We start from the raw sequence: 18,773 nt of genomic DNA on the forward strand, positions 1-18,773 counted from the left end.
CTAAATCTGTTGAACAATAGTTTTATTTTTGAAGATATCAGGATGATTGGCAAGGGCAGTGGGCATTGAAGGTTTTCATAGTCCAATCCTACAAACACAAGCTGGGAACCAGAAGAAGGGTTTCTAATTATCTTTGCAGTTCTTCCACAGTACCTCAGAGCCACTTCCATGGGGGGAGCTATTATAGTATCCTTCTAAAAACAGGAGGCAAAATCAACTGTGGAGTGGTTTTCCTTAGATATGTAACCCACAAATTTATCCAGTCCCTTTGAAACCATCTTTACACTTCAGGTTCGTCATTTCTCCCGTGTTGCGACTGATGAGTTAGTTCCAGTAGTTTATTACTGGGAAAGAGGGCTATCTGATCGATTGAGTGCCTTCTCCCACCTCACCCTATTCTTCCACATTTCTCCAGTAACCTTCTTCATTCCTTAGAAGAAATTTTCTTTTTTATTCCTGTCTCCCCAACTCACTCTCTTGGGAAAGAGCAACTGCTTAAACCAGAGAGAATATCGCACCCTTCATTCAAATCTTCCTTTTTCTGGCAAAGCGCTCTAAAAAGGCGGGCTAGGAATGAATTCTTTTGCCAGACCAAAAAGAAAGCAAACATTTCTTATTGGGACATAGTATTTTATTTAAACAAATGAAAATAAAAAAGACAACATAGCTTTAACAAACCCATTGTTCCCTAAAGAAAGCTTAGTGCGTCTGCCTCAGCTCTCGGGATTTCTGTGGACCGATGCCAGTGGGAGCAGATGCAGGGTGACTAAACTTGGAGTGAGCAGCCAGTAAAACTTGAATCTGCGACTGCCCGGCGGAGAGCGACCGCGGGGCGGAGAGCGACCGCGGGGCGGTGGCGGCTCGGCCGGCGCGGGCACGGATTGGTCGCCGAGCTGCAGGGGCCTTTGCGCCTGCGCAAGGCTCCTCGCGGGCCGCCCATCCCGCCTCCTTGTCTCCGGTCTGTGGCTTTAGGAGTGACCCGGAGCAGCCAGCAAGTAGACAGCTGGGCGTGGAAACAGTGCGCCCGGCCCGCTCTCTCCGAGGAAGGAGGGGACCACCTTCCTGGTCTCCAGACTCCCCACAGACCCTGCAGTCTGCCCAGGTCGGCGAGGGGGAAGCCCGGAAGCCGCGCCGTGCCGGGCCGTATACGCTCCACCCGGTGCCGCCGCCGCCATGGCTGCCATGATGGATCGGAAGTGAGCTTCAGGGCGACGGCTGCCGCCCAGGCCCTTCCAGTCCCCGTCCTCTCGCCGCCCCCTCAGGGGAAAGCGCGAAGCCGGGGACTGATTCTCTGGCCTTCGCGACCCTAGACCATCAGCTCGGGCCTGCTTCCTCCAAGACTCAGCTGCAGGGAGTGGCTCCCAGCCTCCGGCCTGGCAGCGAGGAAGATGGCGGACCCGGCAGAGTGCAACATCAAAGTGATGTGTCGCTTCAGACCTCTGAACGAGTCTGAAGTGAACCGCGGCGATAAATACATCGCCAAGTTTCAGGGAGAAGACACGGTCATGATCGCGGTGAGTTGCCGCTGTCCGTCTGCTTCCGGCCTGGCTGGGAGGGAGACAATGTAGAGGAAACAGTGGTGTGTTCGACCCTGGGTCAGATAACCCAGGGCAGGGAGACTGCGCAGCTCCGCAGGTGTTCCCGGATTGCCCCCATCCCGGTCTTTAGTGCTTCAGTGCCGGGTGATGGGAGGCACCTTGTCTCAGTCTGGGGCGCTGGAAGAACTGTTCCGGGAGCATGCTTAGTGTATGTTTGCCTGTGATTTTGTGTGTGTGCAGTTACTGTTGCTGATGACTGTTGGGGTTTTGGACTACCCCCAGTTTACCATTTATAAATATCTAAGGTTAAAATTCAGCTAGGAACGTTGAGTTATGAGACCAGCCCTACTGTATCTTAAATAGTAAAGACACTTAGTTTTATAGAAACGTATAACTACGTGTTGAACCATATTGTTTTCAACGGGGGAGGAGGAAAAACTACCAAAAAACTACAAATAATACATGTACCTCAAATGTTTACCCACCCACCTTTTGTTAACAATTGGAATAGACTAATAAGAACTATATGGAAAGAAATAGTGAATTTTCTTTTTTTAAATTTTTTTTTTATTGATTTCAGAGAGGGAGTGGGAGAGATAAACATCAATGATGAGAGAATTGTCCATCGGCTGCTTCCTGCACGCCCCCTACTGGCTATCCAGCCGCAACTCAGGCATGTGCCCTGACCGGGAATCCAATCGTGACCTCCTGGTTCATGGGCCCTTGCTCAACCACTGAGCCACATAGGTGGGGCAGAAATAGTGAATTTTCTTTTAAAATCGGATTGATCAATTTTGTTGCAAATGTGGTCACTTCAGATTGGGTGAAACAAGTGTCCAGAAAGACCCATAATCTCACTCTTACAGGGTTTTATCTGGTAACAGTCTAGGCAAGAGTGTTAAGTTTTTGTGTGTATATCAGAGTATTGTAAAAGGAAGACATGAAGGTTGCCCGGCTGGGTGTTGCTCAGCGGTTGAGCATTGACCTAGAATCCAGGAGATCACGATTCGATTCCCAGTCAGGGCACATGCCTGGTTTGTGGGCTTGATCAGTGACTCTCTCATCATTGATGTTTCTCTCTCCCTCTCCCTTCCTCTCTCTGAAATCAATAAAGATATAAAAAAAAAGAAAAAAAGATTAAGGTTGACCAGTGAACTAGATTTCATGTTGGTATTAGGTTCCTACTTATATAATTAAAGATCTTCCTTCGAGAAAGTTGATTTTGATAATCCCAAGGATAGTGAGATATTATATTGTTCCTTTATAGTATAAAATGTAACATAACCAGAGTTGGCTGATCATTGTCAGGGAGACCAGAAAGTAAGGTTGAATTTTCTTTCTTTTTTTTTTTTGAAGTCTGATTTCTGGTATTGACAAGTCTCAAATAGCACTCCCAGTTCAAGGAGGTTAAAATGGATACTAAGATATGGCATTGGAGCAGTGTAACTAAAAATTAAATCTGTCTTGGTAATGCCATGTGGCAGAACTTTTTTCTACATTGCTATCATGGTACAAAATTTTAATGTTAATTTTTTCTAATGGCATTTCATATTTAGCATGTTATTTGGACAGTTTATTTGGAAATAGGATAAAGGGGACATAGGACAGTGATAATTAAAAGCATTGACGTATTAGACAGGACTAAAGTTCTTTATAGTTTTTATGTGAAAGTTTCCAAAGTTTAGGTCTAGGGAATGAGTATTGGTCCATGTTGCTTGTTAGGCTTCTGACAAACAAGTCATTAGATTACTAACACCTGCCAGCTACTTCTGTGTGAAGACTGCAAGCTGGTTCTTTGTTCACAAAGTCCACAAGGAAAATTCTTGTTATAAATGACATCACATTGAGGCCAAGAAGTTAAGCACAGAAATAGTCATCCTTTTCCTTTAGAATGATGTATTTTACGTGGAATCTGGAGGCTTACAAGGCCTGGGTGGTTAGTTGGCAAACATGAGGCTACTAGTTTCTCATCGAGTTTTATGATTACTCAGCCTTGACAGTGCTTGACACTTGAAAGCTGTTTTCCTTTTAGACTTGTAATAAGAATGTCTTCTCCAGATTTTGTATGTGTGTTTACACAAATTATAAATATTACCAAGATTTTTTTTTGAATGTTAGAATTTAGTATTCACAAAATGTATTAAGATTAGGTTAGAAGGCAGCCCAAATATGACAAAATATGAGGAAATAGTTAAAACAAGTAATTACAACAGGAAGCACACATTTATGCTAGTACTTTTTCTTTGGATAAATTTATTATATGTCTTATGTGTTTACTTAGTAATGTAAATAAATTTAAATAATAATAGAAATAATGGATAGATCATTGAGCTGTGAAGCAGCGATGAACAGTTAAGTTGGCCTTTAGGTAAACTGGCAAGCATTTTAGTCTAGTTTTTTAAAAATGTATAAGCAGAAATATATTACAACTGAGTGACAAAGCCTTTAGAAATGTTAAGGCAACATGATTCGTTCGTTATTTTCAGGAACTAATCTTTTGCACATAGTAATATGCCATTAATTACTTTGAGGTCTCATTTTTGTTCACTTTTTAAAATGAATTATTTTATTTTTTAAAGGTTGTTTGGGAATTTATAAGGGCTGCTAGGGAAAATAAATTAGAAAGTCTCTAAGTAAAATCTTCTCTTGGTTTATTTTATTTTATTTCATTGGACCTTGATCCTGATTCAAAATAGTTTGAGAAGAAATTGCTGCAATGAAGAATTTAAAGCTAAATTATTTTAAACATGATTTTAAAAGTTTTTACAGTCTTGTAGTTAAATCAAAATTTAAAGAATATTTTGGTTTATAATGTTACTGAATTATAATTATAATTGGTGCTCATATAGAAAATAATTTTTAAGGATTCTGATTTTTATCTAAGTTTGGTTTCCAATATTTTGTCCAAATTTTTTCCTTTTACTCAAGTAATCAGTTATTTTTAATATTATGTGACCACATGGCAGGCAAATCTTGTAATCTTATGTTTCTCTGTTTTGCCATTTTTCATACAGGTTTGGTTTTTTTTTAGTTTGAAGTGCTATAAATATAACATATTGAATGAAATAAGTGAATTATTTTATGAAAACCTTTAAATGATACAAGCAGAACCTATTTATTATAAATAAAAAAACTTGATACCACAGAAAAAGAGAGGACAAGGGAAACTCCTTATTAGTTCATCTGAGCCTGCTGAAAGCAGAAAAAAATCCATAGAAAAAAATTACTTCTGTGTTTATTTATACACTATAAAAGTGGAACATTCACATTTGCATTGTGTCTACTAATCATTGCTCCTTATATAATATACTATAGAGGCTGTCAGAACAAAAAAACAGGTGTTCATTGAAAGTAGAGAATAAACCTAATTAGATTATCTTGCCTAGTTCCTTTCCTTGCCTTCAAAATAGGATTTCCCTTTTTAAGTGAATGATGACTTGGTGTTTGATCCTGTTTTACCCTTTTTTAAAAAAAAAAATTTATTTTATTTTAATATATATATATATTTTTTATTGATTTTAGAAAGAGGAAGGGAGAGGGAAGGAGAGATAGAAACATCAATGATGAGACAATCATTGATCGGCTGCCTCCTGGATGCCCTCTGCTGGGAATGGAGCCCAAAACCCACGCGTGTGCCCTGACTGGAAATCGAACCTGGATCTCCTGGATCATAGGTCAATGCTCAACTGCTGACCCACGCTGGCTGGGCTAATTTATTGATTTTAGAGAGAGAAAGGAAGGGAGTGAAATATCAGTTTGTTGTTCAACTTATTCATGTATTTGTTGGTTGAGTCTTGTTGCCCTAAGGGAATCAAACCCACAACCTTGGCAAATCAGGAGGACGCTCTAACCAGCTGAGCTCCTGGGTCAGGGCTAATATTGTTTACCTTAACAGTGAAAATTAAAAGAGAATTAGGAGCCATCGTCACATACCTTTACAATTGTGGGATGTTAGCCTATAATAGGTGTCAAACTAAGGGAAATTTAATATCCTATAATCTCATGTGATCTGATGATTACTATTCAGAATTCCAGACGAGGTATATCCCTGCCAGAAGGGTCTCTCCTTTGTAACCTAATTTGGTGTTCAGCCTGATCTGTGCAGACTCAGACAGCAACCACTTCACTTAAGAAATCTAACATATGGTTGCAGTTCAAATAAACATTCCTATTTTGTTTTGTCCCCTTGAAGTCTAAGTCGCATGTCAGTGAATCTTGGAGTGTCTTTGAAGATGCATAGAAATAGTGCATAGTATACATTTCAATGCCAAGAACCAGGTTTTAAAATATAGATGTCAAAAAAAATTTTTTTAAGGAAAAACCCCTATAAAATGTAGATGTCCAGATATTGAGGTTTCTTTTGTTTAATTTATTTTAAAGATTACTAGTTCGGAGATGTGCCTTTAGACCATTAGAAATGGATTTATGTTTCACAAGTCTTGTTTTTCATCTCAGGAAACCAGGGTCAGTTAGTAAACTGGCTAGATCTCTAATCAAAAAATTTGCCTTAATAAAATTATAATTTAGTTTTGGAATTAAAATAAGGTTATTTTACTGACTTAATGCTAAGCACTTTTATTTAACAAGGATATAACTTCTAAACAAATCACTCAGTCCCAACTTGATTATTTTTATGTTTGCATATTCATAGTCCTTCTTTAATAAGGTTGTAGAGGTAGTTTGCATATTTGCTTTTTGGTGATTCCAGAGTAAATAGCTACATAATGTACTTTTGAGGCAGGCTTTACTATTACCCGTTATTTTTAGCATATCTCTTTGTAAATGGTTTGTAGGCACTGTTTTGTTTTTTTTATTAATGTAAAAGTGGAGATAAGGACTTAAAGTTCAGTAGTGTTCTTTCTATTTTTTTAAAATATGTTTTTATTGATTTTAAAGAGAGGAAGGGAGGATAGAAACATCACATAGATCAGCTGCCTCCTGCACGCCCCCTACTGGGGATGAGCATGCAACCCAGGCATGTGCCCTGACTGGGAATCCAACCCGTGACCTCTTGGTTCATGAGGTGATGCTCAGTCACTGAGCCCCACTGGCTGTGCTATTCTTTAAATGTTTATTTTAATAAAATTTTGTTATTTGACTTATTTTGGAGAGATGTAGTTGTCTTCATACTTTTATGTTTTCTATTGATTAACTTGTTTTTTGCAAGCAAAATTAGAATTAATCACTTTAAATTTTCCTTTCATACTTTTTTTATGCATCTGTTATTAAATGTATATCTTGACTAGTTGCAATCTAGTTTTTTAAAATATATCTTTTATTGATTTCAGAGAGGAAGGGAGAGAGAAACATCAATGATGAGAGTGTCATCATTGATTGGCTGCCTCCTGCATGCCCCCCGCTGGGGATAGAGCCCGAAACCTGGGCATGTGCCCCCACTGGGAATCGAACCTTGATCTTCTGGATCCTAGGTCAATGCTCAACTGCTGAACCATGCCTGGCTAGGCTACAATCTATTCTTGACTCTTTACCATGTTGTGACCTCTCTAAGGCTAGTGACTATCTCTGTTTCAATTTGATTAACATTACTTGATCACTTATATCCATTAAATCCTAATTTACAGCTTCTTAGCTTAGTATTCAAGATTATTATTATCTTCTATTCTTTGAATACTACAGTCTGTACTAATTAAATATCATTTCTAAAATTGTTACTCGTTTACAATATCTGATGCCTTATAGGTGCTAAAGAAATACTTGCTGGATAAATGAAGAGGGAAAATTATTTTTTTTTTTTTGCATAGCAAAAATAGCATGGTTTATTTCTGGGTAGTGATTGTTATTTTGAATATACTTGTGTTTATTTCCAGAATTATTATGTATACATCTTGTATAATCAGTAAAATAATAGATAGATGTTATTTTAGCCACACCTGTAGATTTAAATGTTAATGTCTCAGTGGCATCATAGCAAAAGGACACTTTTATGTATGTCTTAACCAAAGAATAATCAGACATTGAGATGCCTGCTTTCAGTTGACCCCAGGGCTGGTCATCTTAGTATGTCCATCAGGAATGCTTTCAGCTACAGAGTGAAAACAAACAACAAATAGTGGTTTAAATATATGAGATTATTTTTCTCATAAAAAGTCTGGAGATAGGCCTTTACTGCTACTATTTATTGATTCTTATCCTTTTGTCTTCCTTAGTTAGTGACTTTTCATTATCATTTTTGTCATGTTTGCAAGATGGATGTTATAACTCCAGACATTTATTTCAGAAATGAGAAGGGGCAGCCTCAGCTGAGAATGGGCCTTTTTATCAGGAAAATAAAACTCTTCTCCAAGACCTCCCAGCAAATGATCACTTATTTTATAGTATACAGAACTGGGTCATGTCGCCACTAGTTACAAGGAGACTAGACTAGCAGGTGGTTGGCTTTTCAGCCTGTCTAGTGGGAGGTGGGAAGGTGAAGGGGAATTGGGAATGGCTTCATTCTTACTGTTATTCTAAGCTTTGAGGAAGGGGATTGTGGGATAAAAAGTAAGGTTTGGGGGGGTGGGCGGTGTTGTGCATGCTAAGATAAGACCTAGGAAGTATTTAATATTGAGGACTTTTTTCTGGAGTCATGATTATTTTGCGTTATAGGGCTCAGATCCCTCCCTTCCTTTAGAAGAGACTAAGTAACAGGCAGACACATACTTTCAAGTACCCAGAACTCCCTTTCCCCCTCTCTTTTCATCTATAGATGTTTGCTTACTTTCCTAGATTACCAGATTGTTCTTTTGAGCATTAAAATTTGCTCAGGTCTTGCCAGTCTTAAAAATATATCTTTCTTAGATCCACAGCCAGATAGAAATCTACTTGGTTACCTTCCATTCTTTTTTCAACCCATTACAATGTGATCTTTGTCATTAGTTACTTTTCAGTTTTGCCTTGACCTCATAGCTATATTTGACACAAACACTCCCTCGAAAGTTCCTCCTTGATTTGTGTAGACACTATACTCTGATTTTTCATTCTGTGCCACTTGCTCCTTCTCAGACTTCATCATCAGTTCTCTAAATGTGGTCCCCAAGGTAGAGTCCCCAAGATCCATTTTGGATGTTGACAAGGTCAAAACTATTTTCAAAATAACACTGAGATGTTACTTGCTGTTTTTACTGTGTTGACATTTGCATTTGATATTTGCATTTGATCTGTACTTTAAACTTCTTCATTTGGTTTCTTGAATGCTACAAGCTCCTTTCTCCCTTAGGGTCTTTAAGCATCCTATTCCTGATGCCTGAATTACTTACCCATACTCACCCTCTCTCATGACTAATATTTTAAGAGAACGACAGTGAGCTAGGTGCTATTTATTCTGTAGTTCTGAATCATCCCTTCTCCAGTGTTTTCTTGACATTCTTCTGCCTTCTCCCAGACTCAGGTTCTACTATTAAAGGCTTCCATAGTATCTTCGTAATACTCTGTTGCATGAGTCAGAATCCTGGTCACTTAATTATTTGTCTGATATTGGCCCACTATTATTACTTATGTTCCACTAAAAGAGAGATTGGGTCTATCTTGACTGTCATTCTAGCATGGTGCCTAGCGTCATAGGCATTCCATAAATATTTGTTGAATGGATGAATGATTGAAAAGTTATTGCAGTAAACTGTAGAGCTGAATGGAGTAGTGGGAAGAGCCCTGAACAAAAGACTGGAGATTTGAATATGAATTTTGTCACAATTTTTGCATCTTTCAGGATTCTAGTTTCCTTGTCTGCAACATATTAGTATTGAAAATGCAGTCTCAACCCCTGTTGAGTAGACACTCATAAAATCAAAATTCACTAGCAGTATTTGAGTGCCTGCCATAATAGTGCTAATTATAATTACTGTGCTAGACCCTGGAAATACAACAAAGACTAAAACATTCTTGTTTTTGTAGTTTATTTTAGTGGACCTGTACTTGGTCATCCCTAAGTTCCTTTCCACAAAGATTCTATGACATGAAGTGATGCATAGTAGGTATTCTGTTGTGAAGGTTAAATATACAGCGATACCTTTAAAGGAGCTTAGAAATCCATTCACCTTTAATTTGTGTAGTTAAAATTTTTGTTTTTGTTTTTCAGACCAAGCCTTATGCATTTGATCGGGTATTCCAGTCAAACACATCTCAAGAGCAAGTGTATAATGACTGTGCAAAGAAGATTGTTAAAGGTGAATATATATAGTCTGCTAAGTTGTCCCAGCAATAAGTAAAATTTTGTTTGTGATCTTTCCATTTACCCAGCATTCTCTTTTTCATTTTAATGTCCTTTTATTTGTTTACTTTATTATTTTTTAATCCTCGCCCAAGGATATTTTTTTCATTGCTTTTCAGAGAGAGTGGAAGGGAGGGTGGGAGGAAGAGAGAAACATCGATGAGAGAGAATCACATAGACTGAATGGCTCCCCCATATGTCCTGATGGGACAAACCCAAATCCCACATATGTGCCCTGGACCAGGAATTAAACCCGAGACCTTTTGGTGTGTGCCCTGACAGTCTAACCACTTAGCTACACTGGCCAGGGCTCCTTTCTCTTATTTAAACAACTTTCTCCAGCAATTAACTAATAAAAAGGTCAACTGTAGTTAGTATTTGCTCAAGTCCCATGATGTAATTTATATACCGTACCTAGTGAACGGTGTTGTAAGAATTATAGTATTATACTGTACTGTTATGGGAAGATGCATTTCTATTAGGTGTTCCCAGGAGAGTTTCTAAGGTAGCAATTTTAGAAATACAGCATGAGAATGAAAATAAGATGGCTAGACAGGTTTCTAAAAACGTAGATAATGGCAATCTAGCATTCTTCCATTCTATTGTTATTCCTTCCTCAGAGACTTACCTTATAGTCAGCAGAGAAATTCTTGAATTTATTTAACATGGGTCACCAGGGGTGAGAAAAGTATGCAGATTCCAGTTAATATTGTTGACTTATATAACTAGGATGTTTTTCAGTTTTATATTTTCTAAAACCATAGAGCCCTAGAGCTAAGAGGGTGTTAAGTTATTATCTGGACTTCCAATTACAGAAATCCCTTTTCTCAAAGAGATCTTACAGTTAAGTAGCCATTATTTTATGATTTATTTCATTTTTTGACAGTTCTAATTGTTAAAAAGTTCTGCTTAAATTGGGGCAAAATTTGTCGTCTTGTAGTAGTCACCATGGTAGCGAGGTTGGGATTCAGAAGTTATGATTTAGTAGGAGCACAGACAGTTTATCCAGTAACAGGAGAAAAAGTAGAGTTTATTGATTGATAGAAATAAGTTTATAGATGTGATGGAGGGAATATGTAGATGTTCTCTTCGTATTAATTTCATTTTGTCTATGATATAGAAAGCAAAGTCATCTCAGTGAGGATGGGAGAGTAGGTTCAAGGAAAAGGTATGAAGTCAGCTGTCTATCAGAATAGAAGTGAATGTACTAGGGAAATGTGGCAATATTGCCAGTCAGCATTAAGGACTCACTTGAAGTTAGCTGCTGGAAGAGTTGAATTTACAAAATTAGGGTTTTGCCACACGAGTATAAAAGAGGAAGAAAAGGGCAAGAGAATTGAGGGTGTTGTCAAGAGGTGATAATGGTGAACCATGGAATCTAAGGTGAGTGAGAGGAAGGAGGACATCAGGGAGGCAGATATGAGGGACAGTGACAAAAGGTGGTACAATTGTCTTAGTAAGAGTCAAAGTTTCGTTGAAATCAGGATACTAAAAAGAGTAATAGGAGGTGGATACTTGAGATTAGGTAGGCAGTGCAGTTAGTAATGAAAAAGTCTAGAGTATGACCCTGTAGAGTTGGCATCTAAAGGAGTAAAGAATAAGATCATGGAGAAAATTGGGTCAAGGATCTGAGAGGCTAGGGTATTTTAGTGGGATCATCTACTACATTTGACATTGAAACAACCAAGAATTAAAACAGGAATGTTATTGATGGGAAACAGTGTACTGGATGCTGAAATCTTCATAAAATGAGGAAGAGTTAACTTGTTATTCTGTAAATGATTACAACAAAGAGGAACTAGCAGTGTCACCTTTTGTTGTAATCATCAAATAGTTTTCCATGATAGAACACAATTATATTACATTCTTTGTGATGTAACATGTTATCAGTAAAACCTAAGATTACATTAGCTTTTCCTAATATTATAAAGTTAGTGATTCAGAAACTCATGGGCAATTTAAATGTTCAGATCTTTTTTACATCTGTTGCAATCAACATGAAACCTCAATCCACACCTGAGTATTGAAGTTTTTAATCTGAGTGCAGGCCTTGTAGGTGCAAATTCCATTTTGTTCATTTTAGCTCTTGATATTTTGATTTTTGTTTTTATAATTATCTTTCTAGGGACCTAAGTTGGCTATCAGCATATTTGATAAGTCTATCATGGTGTCAAAGACATTGGAGAGTGTGTGTTTTGTGTGTGTTTTTTTAATAAGGTCTTTATTTAAGGACATTGAAATTGAAAAATATTCCTCTAAGTCACTTATAAAATGCTTAATGGGCCATGGTCCTTAGCTGAATCTTCTAAAAACTGAATAAGGTTATTGCAATTAATTAAATTATGCTTTATATTCAACCAACTTCAGATTCTTTCACCTGTACAATTATCTAGTTAGCTTGTCAACATTTCCACAAGAATATGATGAAAAACTTGGACTCTTTTATGAAATCATGGTACATGACTGATATTTCTCCAAAGTACCAGTTGAGTCACCCTATCCAAACAGGAAATGAGGTTAGTTCATCCATAGGTTTTCCTTAGTGAAAGTTTGGTATCTTGTCTGCAGTGCCTAGAATCTATCATTTTTCCCCTTTTTAGAAAGAAGTATAACATTTACAAGGTACTCATCTTGTGTTAACTTTGTTGTCTATGGCTTTTAAAACTTACATACAGGCCTGACTGTCGTGGCTCAGCATTTGAGCATTCGATTCCTGGTCAGGGCACATGCCCAGATTGTGGGCTCAGTCCCCAGGGCGGGGCGTGCAGGAGGCAGCTAATCAATGACTCTCTCATCATTGATGTTTCCCCCTCTCCCTTCCTGTCTCTGAAATCAATAAAGATATGTTTTTTAAAAAACAACAGAAAAACTTATACAGTAGCTGTGAAATTTTTGCCCATGGGATGTCATTCTCTTATAACTAAAAACTTGGACTCATTTAAAACTATTCTTTGGCTGTCCTACCCACCTCAACCCGAAAATTTCTTAGTGTTTATTCTGTTGTTCCACTTGGAGATTATGTTGTAGAAGATGGTAATAAAATAGGAATACCTCTTTCTTATGTCATCTGTTAATATTTTATCATCTTTTCTAGGTAATACAGGTCTCATTCATTATTCTTTTTCTGCATATTTCAAAAGCTCTTTTTAGGGCCTTAATTTTTGTTTTGTTTTTGTAAGACCACTTATAATGAGGTTTTACTACTATTTCCATGATTTTTCTATCTCTTGTATATCCTCAGTTATATAGTCTTTTAATAATGTCATACCTACCTTTCTTAGAACTCTTTGAAATCGATTGTCCTGAAATCTAGGGTACATGTTTCTACTCCTTTTGTTCTGTTTTATTACTTTTTATAATTCTAAGGTGACATAATTTTTCCCCCGAAATCTTTCCTCTACTCAAAATGTTGGTCTCTTTTACTTCATCAGCAAGTTCCTGCTTTACTGTTTGGAATCAAGTTCTGAATGGCAGTTCTTTGCATTATGGTTAAGCACAGGCTTTGGAATCAGACAAACTTAGGTTGAAGTCTAGGCTTGGCCACTTTCTAGCTGTGGGACTTCCACAAGTTACCTAACCTTCTAAGCCTTTTTAACTCTCCATTTCCTCTTCTGCAAAATAAGGGTACTGTGAGGATTTATAAAGGTGATTCTTGAAAAGTACTTCACCCAGGGTCAAAGCAAGCACACAATGTGTATCAACTGCTACTTGCTTCCTCTATTTTCTAAAAAGGAAAATTCATTTTTCTTAATTTAATCAACCATAATATACTTGAGACAACTCATAGCCTAGGATGTTTTCAAAACTCTACAAAGTTAGACTTCATACATTTGTTAAAATAGAAACTTTCAGTCACTTTCTCTTTCCTGCTTTGCGAGCTTTGTAATTTATATTAGAAAAGGATCACCTGGCTAAAACTTTTTCCTTTTATCTTCATGCAAGTGCTCTTATTTTGGAGGAGCCTGAATGTAGTAGTTAGTGGATCTTATCCTGGACAAGGATATAAATGTGGAGGAGTTACCAATTAGATACATGGATGTAAGGAGAGAGATGGGGTAGAGGTAGGTGGTAGGTGTCTGGTGAGGTGTGAGGACAGTAAACCAATTAAACACATGGTAGGTTGAACTTGGGACAGTCATTGGTGAACAGATCAGGTGGAAAGGCATGGTTAGTAACTGTTGGTACGCAAGGATCAGCAAAATGATGGGCCAGCTGGTATTTTGTCTGAGTTGTGGATTTGATGAGCAGTTGCCAGGAATGACCTGAAAGCTGCTAGTACTCTCTAGGCCCCTGACAGTCCATTGAGGTTGCATTGTTTCATCAGTTTCTGTATAAATATATAGCTCTTTGTAGATTCATTAGATATATATTTTTTCCTTTTGAATTCAGAATCTGAGTGCTATCTGCAAGTTTGTTTCCCAGGTATTTATGTCAGGTATCATACCAGGCCATCATACATTCCCCAGTTTCCTACCATGGTTTCCTGACCTGGACTGTCTATCACTGAATTCACATTTAATTTTTTCAGATGTAGCCTATCAGATATTTGTGTAAGTTCTTGTGTTACTTGATAATATATTGTAGTGGTTGAGAGACTGTCTGGGTTTGCATCCCAGCTCTATCTTAGCTGTGGAACTGTAGGCAAGTTATTTAATCTCTCCATGCCTCATTAAAATGGGACTAACTAAAAATAGTACCTTGCACAGGGTGTTGTAAGGATTAAATACATTACTATATGAAAAATTATTTGAGTCTGGCACATTGTACGCTCTAAATGTGTTAACATTAAAAATTTTATATGGTGACTTCTAATTCTTACAGTTTTCTCCTGAGCAAACATTTTGCTAATGAGGAAGCTAAAGTTCAGAGAGATTAAGCTACTTTTAGAAAGTGATATGCTGTCGTCCCACTTGCTAAATATGTTTTTCTTGTTTATAAAGTATGAAAGAAGTACTATTTGTTCGTAGTTTTCCACCTCTGTTTTTCACAAGAATGGCAAAAGTCTATTTAAAAATGGAGGCTTTAGAAAGATGCTGTGTGTTAGTGATGATGATAATCATTCAGCAAGAATTTGAGTTCCTACTTAGTGCCAGGCATTGTGCTAGGAGTTAAAACCATGTGGGCCTCAAGGAGTTTACACTCTGGTGAAGAAGGCAGACAAGTAAAATGACAGTTGCAGTACACAGCAATAAGTATTATGATTTAATCAGGTACTATGAGAACATGTAGGATGGGACTCTTATTCAGATTTATTTGGAGTGTTGGGTAGTAGAGTTGGATTGGAGGAAGGAATAAAGCCTGGCCTAGGGAGGGGGGGAGGGTTGCCTTCTGTGCAGAGAGAGGTCACATGGGCTAATGCATGACCATATGAGAAGAGCATCACATGTGTGGGGAGCAACATACGTTGTGGTGTGCCTGTGAAGTTGAACCATATGAAATTGTCAGATTTGATCATTTTTATCAACAAAAAATAGCAATGTAAGGGAAAGGATGGTGAGAGGTGGAGTTGAAAAAGTAAACAAGAGCCAGGTCAAAAAGTGCCTAATTTTATCTGATTACAGGTATGTGCTTTCTAGGATTTTCAAGTAGATAAGTATTATTTCTATTTTTCAAAGATCCGTACTTAAAGTGATGTGTTTTATTGTATGTAAATTTTATCTCAGAGAAACAAAACTAAAATATTGAATTCTAATTGATAGTATATGTAAGGCAAAGTACTTAAGTAGAAATGTGTTGAAGTCTGCATTTTACTTTGAAATACATTAAAAAATAAGATGGAAGACTGGGTACATGGTAAAAGCAAACAGTAAAATAATAAAATGTTAATGGTAGAATCTTGGTGATGGTTATATCGAGATGTTCACTGTAAAGTTCACTTAATTTTTCTGTATGTTTAGGTTTTTAAAAAATAAAATACTGGGAGGTAAATCACGACAGAAAGCAGTCAGGAATACATATTAAGTTAGACAAAAAGTGATTAGTCTCCTAACTAATACAAATTTTATTACTTTGGGTGATACATGGCATATTTAGAAATCACCTTATTAGTCACTACACCCAGAGCAGAGCCTAGATTGTAGCAGGTGCTCAGTAAATATTTGAATGTTGAATGTTCCCTAATCTCTATAATCATATAAAATTCTTAAAGTTATGCTTGAAGTCCTAAATGCAAATGTGCTGCATACATTTATTATCCTAGGAGCCCTCATATAATACAGTTTCACATAACACAAATATACTATAATGTCATATAGACTTAGGCTACTAATGTGATCTTGGGAAAGCCACTTATTCGTTTACTTACAAATTTTAACTACCTATTGTAGTTGCTAGGTGGATCATATCATGTATGGACTATTTATAGATCTAACAAGTTTTAGAATTTATGGTTAGGTTTTATGTGATTGATTAAAAGATCTTAAACATAGGGTGTGACATAGCCATGCTGAGAAAGACTATATATGAAGGAAGTGAATTGAAAGTGCTTTTTTCTCCAGATGATTTCTTCTTCAGAGTTCCTGACAAGAGTACTGCAATTCCATCTATTTTAAATGTGATTCTTGAAATTATTTGATTTTCCTTCTTAAAACTGAAACGATTTTGAAAGTTAAATATTTGAGGTCTATTACAATTTTACCAGAAGTAAATACTGATGCCTTCTTTTTCTTATTATTAAATGTTCTGTAGAAAATCTATTACCTAGTTGCATCCAATGTTGGGATAGTTTTTTTCCCCCTTTAAAAAAAAGTCAATTGAAAAAACAAGGATTGATTTGCTTACTAATTTACTTTTTATTGTTACCATCTCCTATTTCCAACAGAAGCTTCTCTTTACCTAGGCTTCCCTTACAGTAGAATGTAATTTCATAATACTTTTCTTGTCACCCAAACGGAACAAACTGAATCCCTGAAAACTGGAAATCTAAAAGTCACTTTCTTGTTCACTCATACTCTTTTCCCCCTCCTTCAATCTAGTAAAGGAAGATACTTAAGTGTTAATAGTAGATTTTGTGGTACACAGAAGGCTAGAAAAGACATTTTAATTTCACAGGAAACTTTCTAATAATTGATTTTGAGAGTGGGACTGGGCTTGCTGTACTTTGTATATGAAGAATGTATGGGTTTGTGAGATTTAACCACCAGTTAACTACCAATCTTTAGTCCTATTTCTAAAGCTAATTCATATCTGTATGTAAATTGGCAGAACATTTCTTTTAGGTCATATAAAGCTTTAGAATACAGATGTAATGACATTTGAGATGTATACTGACATAAATGATGATTATAAGCAACAGAATTTAAAATTTGTTTCTTGTTAACCACAGAAAGAATCTGGGCTGGAGAGAAAGTAATTGCTTTAGATGGCTCATCACTAAGAAAGTTACTATTAAATATATCACTTGTTTCCTTTAATGTCTATAAATCTTCCGTGTACTAAAGTTTGACTTTTTGATTAGCATCAAGACAATCTGAAATCTTCCTCACCATTCTTCCCACAAATAGTTTATCATGGTTATGCATGGATAAGGAACAAGGTTAATGTGTGTGTGTGTGTGTTTTTAGAGTATTTTCTAACATTCTTAAGAATCTTGCTTAAGGAAAAGAATCCCCTAAAGTATAAAATCTCTTACTATCTTATAGATGTACTTGAGGGATACAACGGAACAATATTTGCATATGGACAGACATCCTCTGGGAAGACACACACAATGGAGGTAACATTTTATAGTCTGTATTTGGATGTAGTTGCAGTACAGACGGTACATTCAGTCATTATTTGTGAAATTATTTTATCATGCTTAAACAACTTTATTTACTCTGTTTATTCTTTGCTCCCTCTCATGTGAATAATACACAAGTAACTTCTTTATTGGAAATCTAATCAGTTCTTGAGTTTGAATAGTGATACTATATATTTTAAATCATATCTAGCTTTATCAGTTAGCATAACCACAAAATTATGTCATGTTAGAATTAAACAGGAATTTTTCTGTCACCTTATAATAAGAAAATTTGAGCGTTCGTTTTCAAGTCTATTCAGATCAATTAATTTCTTACTCCTCTCCTTGGTCACCCCCCCCCCCCAATACCTGCCACTCTTCTGTGTTAAGAATGTCTACATAATTATCATTGCTGCTATTAATAGATGTAGACCAGTTTGCTTCTAGAAAACTTTTACGACTGCTACAGAACATCTGCTTTTATCACATATCTGAGCTTATGTATAAAGTAAATGACAGCTTATACAATTCTCTTAACTCATTTTCATAAATTCCCAGAATAAGGACATTTAACATTTGCGTGAATTTGACTTGAAGTAGAAGGAACAGTTCAGATTTATAAAGAAAGAAACTAAAACCTTTTCCTAGAGTATGTTCATTTACAAACATAATCTAAATTAATGATTAAATAAAAGGCTAAGGTTAATTGGCAACCATGTGGTTATACAGCATTTATATGTAATTTATCAAAGTTTTTATGTGTATTTATATGTAACTTACCAAAATATGTAATAATTAGGTTGGGGTTTTTTAGATACTTGTAATGCCATTTCCACCAAAATTGGCAACAATTACAATTCCTATTCTCTATTAACTGTAAATTATACCTTGAAAGTTTTGAATTTTAATTCATACTTTATAGTTTATTAAGAAGTCTAGTTTTGTTTTCTGTTTAGGGAAAACTTCATGATCCAGAAGGCATGGGAATTATTCCAAGAATAGTACAAGATATTTTTAATTATATTTATTCCATGGATGAAAATTTGGAATTTCATATTAAGGTAAAACCGTTGGGGAAAGATTTTATTTTATTTTATATTTAGAGTAATCCTGTTCCAAAAAAATAATAAATGCTAATTTCCTTTTAAAAACATTTTTAAGTATTTTAAAGGAAGATTTTATGGACAGATATAGTTAAACATCATTAGAGTTAATAAACTTGGATTCATCTGCCATTAGATGACCTTAAACAAGTTAGGCAAGTCTCTTTTGCCTTATCTTCCTTCTCTGTAAAATAAAGGAATTTGTT

The 18,773-nt window shown here is 36.3% G+C and overlaps 1 protein-coding gene across 3 annotated transcripts in view; it reads left to right on the forward strand.

The window, feature by feature from the left end:
• Window positions 1-945: 945 nt before the first annotated feature.
• KIF5B (kinesin family member 5B) overlaps window positions 946-18,773 on the forward strand; it is a 42,671-nt gene continuing 24,843 nt past the window's right edge. For 2 of the 3 annotated variants that reach the window (XM_081130238.1, XM_081130239.1), the window contains exons 1-4: window positions 947-1,514; window positions 9,613-9,700; window positions 17,385-17,458; window positions 18,421-18,525. In XM_081130238.1, coding sequence (XP_080986364.1) covers window positions 1,389-1,514; window positions 9,613-9,700; window positions 17,385-17,458; window positions 18,421-18,525 — 393 coding nt within the window. In that variant the 5' untranslated portion in view covers window positions 947-1,388. Of the gene's footprint in view, window positions 1,515-9,612; window positions 9,701-17,384; window positions 17,459-18,420; window positions 18,526-18,773 lie in introns of all 3 variants that reach the window. The other variant, XM_081130237.1, reaches the window with a different exon arrangement.

Source organism: Miniopterus schreibersii (genome assembly GCF_964146895.1).
Source record: "Miniopterus schreibersii genome assembly, chromosome: 1".
Taxonomy (NCBI): Eukaryota; Metazoa; Chordata; class Mammalia; order Chiroptera; family Miniopteridae; genus Miniopterus; species Miniopterus schreibersii.